Here is a 10,404-nt window from a genome sequence, read left to right as displayed (position 1 = left end):
CAATTAACATTTCTTCTTCTTTCTTTCTTTCCTTTTTTTTTTAAAAAAAAAAAAAAAAAAGAAGACTTGATTTTCAATTGGAATTGTGCAATACTAGCCACCACCTATCGCTTCAGACTCTTTTAGGGCTGGACTTTGAATTGGGCCTTTAGAATTTTGGGCTGCCCAATACGTCTCCGATCTGAAAAGTTTGTTTTGCAGCCCGTGTTGAAATTACCAAAAACGGTATGAAATAAGGAAAAGAAAAGAAACTGAACTGGTGCTCCATTACAAAACCTCAAATCAGGTGAAATACAAGCCGAAAAGACGAGAAGCCTAAATCCATGGAAGCTCATAACAGTAACGAAGATTTCGCAGTAGGATGCATACTCTCCATCAAGACCACTCTTGGAGAAGAATTTCAAGGCCAAGTTTTGACCTTTGACCGCTCATCCAACATACTTGTTCTCCATATCCTTCTCCTCCTGTTTTTCTAGATTTTCCCTTAAAAAGTTCCATTTTTTCTTTTCAGTATTTTCGCATGCATTTTCAGTATTTATTATGAATTGGTAATTTTTCTTGTGGGTTTTGAAATTCTTTAACTTTGGATTTGAAGAATACAAGAAGGATTAAATTCAGGGTCAGGGCCAAAGAGGAATATTAGGCTATTGAAAGCCAATTACGTAAAGGAGTTTACTTTTTTGGGTCAAGGTGAAGACCCTCTTGATCTCAAGAAATGTTTTATTGATCTTAATAATCTTCAAGCCAGAGAAGACTCTGCTATTAGGTATTTCGATTTTTTTTAAAAAAATTTCTGACCAAGTTGTGGATTTGGACTATTTTTGTGATTATTGTGGTTGATTTTATAAGTAGCATTTTTCAGGCAAGCTGAGTTGGAGGCTGAAAGATTTGGGATTGGTGTTACAGCTGAAGCTCAGAGCATTTTTGATGCTCTGTCCAAAACGTAAGTTTTTATGTTTGTCATTTCTTTATTGCTGTTTCTTGATCTTCTATTAGCGGTTTGATTTTCTCAATATGATTTTTCAGTATATTTTATGTAGTTTTTTCTTTCCTCTTGTACTAGTTGAAAATATTGGTTCTTTGCAGTCTTGACTTGTTATTTCTATTTTGTGATAAATAAGTTCTGGTATTGCTAGTGTTGTTATGACATCCAATTGTTGGCAAAAAGCAGATTTTTGCATGAACTAAATGGCTTGTTATTTCAAGAATTAACTGTGGTTATACAACTCCAACGGTCTATCGGCAAAAGGAAATCTTTACTAATCAAAATAATTGTTTCTAATGACAGATCATAGATGTTGAGTAGATAGTATGGCTTCCATTTAAAGGTACTATCAGGTTTGAGATTTATAATTTCATAAAGTTCACTGGAATAGCTCAGCCTTGAGCATCAGATGCATAAAACAACTCCATTTCGGAAGTAGTGTTAGATGCAGAATTGGGGAGTAAAACTGCTGAACAATCTTATTCCTGTGCAGAATCTCCTTTTTAATTCTTCAAATGCCATTGTGCACTATATGAATGTTGTACGCAAAACAAATCCATTCATGTTGTCTAAATTCACGAGAAGACTAACATATTTCTTCTTGCTACCTCCTTGCCAACACCACTAAGGGAGAAGTCAGAAGATGGATAGGGCCTTTTTTAGCGAAGCTGAAAGAAAAGAGTCAAAAGTATATACTGATATAGTAGCTGTTACATGATTCTAGAAAATGCAGCATTTAAACTAAGTCAGGGTATATTCTTTTCTTACCCTGGTTATCTAGTGTTATTTTGGGTCAATTTACCAATCGAATCTCAATGGTGTACTCGTTCAATCTTCATCTGAAGTGATCGACAAAACTTCAATGTCAAGGAAACATGCCAATCCTTCTGAATGGCAGTCTTCTGCTTTCAAGCTTGGTATTTAGTTTTCATTTCTTCATATAGGAATCTGGTTAGAATCATCTGATTAACTGCACCTGAAATTGTTTAATGTCTATGGTCTTAATCAGAAATTTCTGAGGAGAACAGAAGAATAAGCCCCCTGAGCTTCTTGAAAATGCAGTTAACTGACTCATGGACATGGATGCAAGTAGTTGGCTTTGGCACTTTAGTGAAACTCCACAGCATTTCTGGCATCCTGAATCCATTAAATGCATAGCATGCTGACATTTTTGGCAAAGCTAATAGAGGTGCTACACGGTGGTGATTCCCCCACCCCCCCCTCCCAAAAAAAAAAAAGAGTGCTTCTCCAAATCTCTCTCTCTCTCTCTCTCTCTCTCTCCCCCCATCTCTCGTGCGCATGCACGCATACACACACATATCCTGATTAGACGATCACATTTGAATATTTAATACATTCAGCTGCCTTATGATATGCAGAAAAGAACTATCTGGATGACCATTTGTATGTTATCGTTTAAGAAGAGTTGATTTAGTGATTGTTATGGTGTTATTTACTGTTAGTGGCTACTTTTCATTTAGTATTTGTTCTACCTTTAAATTTACCTTATGCATAACCCCAAATAAAGATGAGACACAGGATTATGATTCATATTACTAATTTCATCATGTATTCAGGCTTCCAGTGCGCTGGGACAAGACTACTATAGTTGTGATGAATGAAGTGCGCGTTAGTAGCCCATATCTTCCTGAGTCCGTCGTTGGAGGAACTCCAGCTGCCAATGAGCGAGTGCGGAAAGTGGTGAGACTGTCAACTCTAAAAGTTGAACTGTGTTGAGTGAAATGCATAGTGTCATCTCACCTGATTACTGACTTTTTGATCTTCTGTGTTTTTGCTAGCTTGAGTTTGAGAGGAAGAGATTACAAACTCGCTCTGCTGGTCAATGACTGTTACTCTGTCATGCATTGAGGGTGAATTGGTGCTGTCATGTTCGGATAACTAAGGGAATGGCTCCTCAACTATCTGAGGATCAAGTTCTTTTTGGATTGGTACCAAATTTTGATGGAGAAGTTTGTCTCGTGTAGTTGTAAGATGTTAGCAGTTTAGGCATTCAAGGAATTTTGTTGTCAATAAACCCTGAGCTTTGCTTTCTTTATCGCCACATTACTTCCCAATGCGTTTAGTGTTGCATGCTGTTAATTTGATAGAGGGCATGGGTTATATGCATCCAGACAGAATTACGCCAAGATAAGCTCATGGGCTGATGCCTATTATTAGATTGTAAAATGCAGTTTCTCATTCTGTTCTGGGATGATCAATGTATAGCAGGAAAGCTAGGCATTGAACTTCCCAATAGCTGCCTTGGAGAAAGACAGAAATAACCGTCTTTAGGTTGGATATGCTATTAATTTTTCACTTACAGCACATTAGATCAGAACTGGGTTGATTGTTGAAGTGGAAAACTGCTGTGCATACACATGTATACGTAAATGTAGTCATATGTCCTCAATTTTGTGGTCATGTTGACCACTTGTGCCTATTTTGAAAGGTCTGGTTGGAAAGGGGGTCGTGGAAAGAGTTTGGCTTTAGGGTAGAGTAATTTTTTTCTCAAAATTTTTAAAACATTTTTACTTTTCACTTTTTCTTTTTTCCCACCTTTCGGGCGCAAAAGGGAAGAACACAATGGTGTTTGTGTTGGTTGACAGCTCTCTTTTTTTTTTTTTTTTTGGTAGTAACAGTTTTATATTCGTCTGTTCATCATCACGAAGATAAAAGATTTCATACATGTGAAGTCGGACTGAACTCTGGTACAAAACAGAAGCATTTTCTGGGCTTTCCAAGAGCAACGCTCATTCATTAAGGTCAAAGTGACCCATGACAAGGATGGCATGGGGCATCAGAGCAGGGATCATCACGTGGAGCTCCTTTATGATTTGCCGACCAAATATGGAAAGTTGTAGTTCTTGGCTGTATTCTTTAGGAAGAAAGAAAGAGAGAAAAAGTCGACTGTAAAACTTACTTTCTTGATAACATTAATGATTTTTTTTTAAGACAGAGAAATACTGAGCCAGATAAAAATCTGCCACTTGTTCGTCAGATTATTGCTTTCAATATATATATGGTTCTGATTGATCGGATTGTTGTTGTTTTTTTTCACTTCCTCTCCTGTGACAACCATCTCAAGTGGCTAAGTGGGCAGAGCACCTAATCCTGGAATTGTATTCCTCATTAATCTTATTGCATTATTTTGACAAATGATGGAAGTCTTGCTTTAATGATTCGACCAATATTCGTCGATAATATGATGATGAGGAGACTGTGTCCTGTAGGAGTCGGAGAGCCTAGAATCTATTTGTCAGAAGCATGCAGCAGAAAATATGATGGTCTGCCAATCTCCATGCTTAACCGCGAAAATAAATTGAAAAAGAAATTTCACATTCATATAAGTAATTACATCTATGTATGAGACTCCTTCAGCCGAAAATAAAGCGAGGCCATTATCTCTACCGTCTAACTATGAGTTATATAGCGCTAGGACAAAGGGTCAACGGAAGTTGAAACAATCGACGCAATTTTCTTGTAACTTCAATATTGTTGTTGTTTTTTCACGAAATAGCTTCGAAAGTTACAAACATGTTATTTCATTAAAATGGGCTATCCAAAGATTATTAACATCAAACTCTTATTTTTTTTTTTTCTCTTTTACTTTTCTTTGACAAGTCATAAACAATAAACTCTCATCTTTATCTGGTAAAAAGGAAGAGATTGGCAGTGGAAAACACGGAAAGAATAATCCGAGTAAGTTTTTCCTATGTAAAAGTAGGAAAAGCTGCCTGGTGAACTGATGCCAGCTTGACGAGCAAAACCTTTTGTAGCTACTGCAAGTCTTGGTCCAAGAACATGCTATAAAAAGTATGTGTTGTACTATATGGAGATTGTACTATCATATTATGTTCTAGTTTTTCTCTTTTCTATTTTTGTAGCATAGTTACGTTGCATCATGCATGACATACATTGCAGAATCCTCACAACCAAAACCACTTCAAAATTAGCGAAAAAAAAAAGTTGCTGTTTAACTTCAACCAGCCAACAGCATAATTCTAAAACTTAGATGCAATTTGTGTTCAGTAATTGAAAAATGAAGTAATCAAATCACAATATCGGAATTAGTGTATAAGATTGTATTGGCTTGTACTCTACAATAGACATGTCAATGCATGCAAGGCACAGCCCAGAGTACAAAATGTCATGCATGCAAATGGCTAGTAACAAAAACTAAACAGCAAAAAGAAATAAAACAACAAAGCAGACAGATTTGTTGTTTGTATGCACATTTTGACATCTCTCCATTCTGCAGAAGAAAAAGACTAATCAAACCTTCAAACTCTGCCCCTTTTTATTTCTTCATTTGACTGATGACAAGATTTGCAAACAAACATGCAAAGTGAAAACCAAGAAAATGGACAAAGTGCATATGATTAAGAAAATGGCTGGCAAAATTATCACTCTTAAATGCATTTTTTTCCTTTGAGACTAAACATGCTGACCAAGATTTCAGATGCGCGCACACACATTCAAGCATGCATGCATGCATTGTTGCTAGCTAGCTAGCTATTGGTGTAGCAGTACTAATGAGGATTGGTAATAAAGTTGAGAAGGCTGAATTGGATGCTTTTATAACTTTATCTTTTCCGTGTGAAAAGAAAAAGGAAGGAAGAAACGCCTTAAGACTGACTTTAAGTTCCAACTTTCAAATCCCTGTAACGGATTTAAAATTTGAGAGTAGTAAGAGAAAGATAGATTCTTCTTTTTTTTTTTATTTTTTTGGGAAGTGTTGAAGAGAACCATTTTGGTTCTTTCTTACTTGAGGGATTTCTTTGCTTCTTTTTCTTTCTTTTGTTCTCTTTCTCCTTCTCTGTCTTCTTTTCTTTCTTTCACATTCGCTTTAGTGGAATGAGAGAAGTATGTTTCTTGGTTCCTTCAACTAGAGCGTTTAAGCCCTTTGTTTGTTGTATTGTGGCCCGTTACCCCATGGCCATCGATCACTCTCATTTCTCATAATATAACTGCTTATTCAAAAAAAAGAGAAAGAAGTCTTTTTGTTTTTCCCCCCTCTTACTTTAGTGGACTTGTAGCTTGTAAGAGTAGTCTTTTTGGGATTGGAGTTCTGGTTTTGGCGTATAATAATAGCTTGGGATTTGGTCAGACTTTCTAGAGGATTTGGGATTTGGGATTTTGTGGAGATTTGTTACTTGTTAGTGTATTGGGAAGTAAAATCCTTTACTTATATTGTTGTAAAGAGAAACGATCAAGAAGCAGCAGAGTAATGGCAGGAGGTGGAGGAGCTGCTGCGCCCCCACCAAAGCAAGATGAGCTGCAGCCTCATCCAGTGAAAGATCAATTGCCTAATGTTTCTTACTGCATTACTAGCCCTCCACCCTGGCGTGAGTCTCCCTAATCTTCTCTTAGGGACTTCTTCTAGGAGTGCTTGCTTTTGTTTTTGTATAGCATTTTTTTCCAAAATCTGTTTGATGGGATGTATGAGTTTTTCTCCGGCACCTTTCGAAAACTCTTTCTTGGAGCATTTGCATGTAGAAATGTCTCCCTGGAATTTTTGTCCGTGGTGATTACTGCGGAAAATTATCTCTTTGCACCTTAGTTTCTTTTCTGTAGCCCGTTTCTCCTCCGTTTGAGTTCAATTTTTGTGAAATGTGTTTTCAAGGACTAATGATTGTTTGGCATTTAGTCCATCTGCTTGGAATGTGATTCTTTGGCTTTTTCGCTCATTCTCTGTGTTGGCATTACGCTACTCCTTGAACTTTCTGTAAATTTCGCATTCCTTGCCTTCTTCTTTTAATTATTTTCTGTGCTTGCTCTCTGCTGTTCATCTTCTTCTAATTCTTTATTTTTTTATTTCTGTGCGTGTATGTCGGGTAGACTTATAGGCTGTTAACCTGCATTTTTTGTGAAGATGATGTGATTGTAACTAATGTGCATGGATCTTTTGACTGCAGCTGAGGCCATTATACTTGGGTTCCAGCACTACCTTGTCATGCTTGGGACAACTGTTCTTATCCCCACCACTTTGGTTCCCCAAATGGGAGGAGGAAATGTAAATTCTCTGACATGGGCACAAATGCTTTCTTATACTTTCACTTCATGTTGCTTCTAAATCTATCTAATGCGTATTTATAATTACCCTGGTCAGGAAGAGAAAGCAAAGATGATTCAGACGCTGCTGTTTGTTGCTGGGTTGAATACATTGACTCAGACATTTTTTGGGACACGATTACCTGCTGTAATTGGGGGCTCTTATACATTTGTACCCACAACACTTTCAATTGTCTTGGCAGGGCGATATAGCAGTATTCCAGAGCCTCAGGAGGTGCGCTATTGAGACTCCTCATACTTTTGTCTTCTATTGATAGGTGTTCATTCCATCATTCCCTTCTGGTGCTGCTTATGCAGAGATTTCAGAAAATCATGAGGGGAATTCAGGGAGCCATGATTGTAGCATCAACTCTCCAGATTATAATTGGTTTTAGTGGCCTTTGGCGCAACGTCACAAGGTAGGTTATATTTTACTATAGTAAAAACTCAGCAACAAGGATATGCAGAGCTTTTTCTTTTTTTCTTTTTTGTTTTCCTCCTTATATGTTTTTCCAGTAGCTTTTTCTTTTTTGTCTGGTGATATGATGTTTGTTGTGGATTGTTTCGTGACTCCTCTAAACATCTGTCCAACTGACTTACGCATGTGCTTACAATGCCAGGTTCATGAGCCCACTTTCTGCAATTCCATTGGTGGCTTTATCTGGATTTGGATTGTATGAATTTGGTTTTCCTCTAGTAAGCATCTAATTGTTCTTTCCTACACCACCCCCACCCCCCCCCCCCCCCCCCCCCCAAAAAAATCTAATCTAATTGTTCTGTACTTCCAAGAAAATTTCAAGTCAATTTGCTTTTCCCTAATACTCCAGTTGTATGTGCTGTTCAGCTTTCCGGATGTGATCATTAACTGTTGTGCTATACATGCAGCTTGCAAAATGTGTTGAAATTGGATTGCCACAACTTATCCTCCTGGTTATCTTTTCACAGGTGAGCACAAATGACAAGAAAAGCTTTTTCTTTGGACGTCTTGTACATATTAGTCCCCAGTGTTTGAATATATTCCAGCTTTTAACCCAAGTTTCTGATCGTTTTGCAGTACATACCCCACCTGACGAAGGGAGGAAGACATGTCTTTGACCGGTTTGCTGTTCTCTTCTCGGTGGTGATTGTGTGGATTTATGCCCACCTTCTCACGGTGGGAGGAGCCTACAAGAACACTCCACAAAAGACTCAGTTAACCTGCAGAACAGATCGTGCAGGAATTGTTGGTGCTGCTCCTTGGTAAGGCTGAATGTAGATAATGTATATGAAGGTAGAGACCACTGAGGTTTACCTCTAATAGAAATCTTTAGAACACAGTATTTTTAGTAACTAATATTATTCAAACATAAACTGCTGCTTTCATTTGCAATACATCAAGCGCACAAACGTGTAGTTACATATCATAAGCAACGAATGCTTTCTGTTAAGAGTTTTGCACAAACTGAAGGTGAATTGCCATTTTACTTCTCTATCTATCTTGAGAGCTTTCTGAAACTTACTGCAGGATTAGACTTCCATACCCATTTCAATGGGGACCTCCCACATTCGATGCTGGAGAAGCATTTGCAATGATGGCAGCTTCTTTTGTTTCTCTTGTTGAAGTGAGTTTAAACATTGCCATTACCATTAGCTCAGGACTAGCATTCTTTTTTTTTTTTTTTGGTTGATTGATTGCAATTTCCGATTGGCATATAATTTTAAGCAACTTATAGTGATGCTAAAATTTTATATAACTCGTGGTTGACATCTGATTTTATATACCAGTCCACAGGTACTTTCATGGCTGTAGCGAGGTATGCTAGTGCAACTCCTGTTCCACCGTCAGTCCTTAGCCGCGGTGTTGGCTGGCAGGTAATTCGAGTAGATGCTTTCTATCTCTTTTGCTAGTATATCTCGTTTCTTTCTCGGCCGAGTCTTTGAACCATGATCTCGAGTCTTCTCTAACTCTCCCTGTTGAGCCCTTCTCCGGCCGATAAAAGTGGTGGTTATCAGACAGAGTTGAGAACAAGGCTGAACAACTCAATTTTAGCTAGTTCATGCGTAATAGGAGGTTTTCAAAAACTAAAAAGCATTTTTGTCTGATTCTTGCTGGTCTAATAATCTAGTGGTTGTGTCTCTATTCAATGAAGGGAATCGGAATATTGTTATCGGGAATGTTTGGAACAGGAAATGGATCATCAGTTTCTGTGTAAGATTCTTATTAATCATTTAGCGAAGCTTTCATTCCATCACGTCCTGCAATTCATAGCCCGACTCCTAATCAGCGGAAAATGTTCCTCCTTTTTTTTCCCCTCTGAAACAGTGAAAATGCGGGTCTGCTGGCAGTGACACGCGTGGGAAGCCGAAGAGTAGTGCAAATATCTGCTGGTTTTATGATATTCTTTTCAATACTAGGTAGATTATCCAACAAACTTCTCTTCTTTCTTGGTTGAAGTGCAATTGCAAAATGCGCTGCATCTGATGCCTCGGCGGTTATTCACAGGGAAATTTGGAGCTATATTTGCTTCAATTCCAGCCCCCATTGTTGCAGCTCTATATTGCCTCTTCTTTGCCTATGTTGGTAAGCACGTCTACAAACCTACCTGTATAATCTCAAAGCCACCATATATTTTCAAGTTGTGCTTAACTAATCTTTTTTTTTGACATCGATGATGATGCGAACAGGCTCAGCAGGACTCAGTTATCTGCAGTTCTGCAACTTGAACAGCTTCAGAACAAAATTCATATTGGGATCCTCAGTCTTTATGGGCTTATCGGTGCCGCAATACTTCAACGAGTACACAGCCGTGAATGGCATGGGTCCTGTTCATACGAGGGCGAGATGGGTAAGTACCGTACATCAAATTTCTGCATTTCATTTTGGTAGAATATTGGCATCAAAAACTTGTTCGATTCCTTGTGGTCAGTTCAACGACATGATTAACGTGCCTTTCTCGTCTGAGGCATTCGTGGCTGGGCTGTTGGCGTTGCTGCTGGACGTCACGCTGCATAAGAAAGGTAGTGCAACAAGCAGGGACAGGGGGTTGCCATGGTGGGATAGATTCCGCTCATACAAATCTGACACGAGGAGCGAAGAGTTCTACTCTCTACCTTGCAACCTCAACAAGTTCTTCCCCTCAGTGTAATCATTCCGCTTTTGTTTTTTTTTTTTTTTTTTATCCTGCAATCACATCAGTATGAATCATACATAATAGACCTAGACATTCTTCTCCTATATACGTACATTTTAACAACTCCAAAGTTGTGGTAGCGAAGCGACGGATTCTGCATTTATGTGACGTAACTTTGTTAATTTTGGTTGTGAATTGTGAGTCGTGACTTGGGAGTTGTCTTTTTATTAAATTAACCATTTCTTTCTTTCTTTCTCT

At 38.2% G+C, this 10,404-nt stretch overlaps 2 protein-coding genes across 2 annotated transcripts; both read left to right on the top strand.

Moving 5' to 3' along the window:
* The first annotated feature begins 239 nt into the window (after positions 1-239).
* Positions 240-3,323, top strand: LOC113719253 (uncharacterized). The gene is made up of 5 exons (XM_072072776.1): positions 240-451; positions 602-766; positions 863-943; positions 2,563-2,686; positions 2,785-3,323. The coding sequence occupies exons 1-5, from the start codon at positions 324-326 to the stop codon at positions 2,830-2,832; spliced, it is 546 nt and encodes a 181-aa protein (XP_071928877.1). The 5' UTR covers positions 240-323; the 3' UTR covers positions 2,833-3,323.
* A 2,468-nt stretch (positions 3,324-5,791) lies between these two features.
* LOC113719252 (nucleobase-ascorbate transporter 7-like) lies at positions 5,792-10,397 on the top strand. Its single transcript, XM_027244418.2, has 14 exons — positions 5,792-6,330; positions 6,901-6,998; positions 7,095-7,271; positions 7,355-7,455; positions 7,657-7,732; positions 7,922-7,981; positions 8,091-8,275; positions 8,541-8,637; positions 8,801-8,887; positions 9,166-9,224; positions 9,339-9,430; positions 9,519-9,596; positions 9,701-9,861; positions 9,943-10,397. Exons 1-14 carry the CDS (start codon positions 6,213-6,215, stop codon positions 10,159-10,161), a joined length of 1,608 nt encoding a protein of 535 aa, XP_027100219.1. The 5' UTR covers positions 5,792-6,212; the 3' UTR covers positions 10,162-10,397.
* The last annotated feature ends 7 nt before the right edge of the window (positions 10,398-10,404 follow it).

The sequence above is a fragment of the Coffea arabica genome, chromosome 11e, assembly GCF_036785885.1.
Source record: "Coffea arabica cultivar ET-39 chromosome 11e, Coffea Arabica ET-39 HiFi, whole genome shotgun sequence".
NCBI lineage: Eukaryota > Viridiplantae > Streptophyta > Magnoliopsida > Gentianales > Rubiaceae > Coffea > Coffea arabica.
Note: the sequence above shows the minus strand (reverse complement) of the source record. Positions and strands in the feature narration are given on the sequence as shown.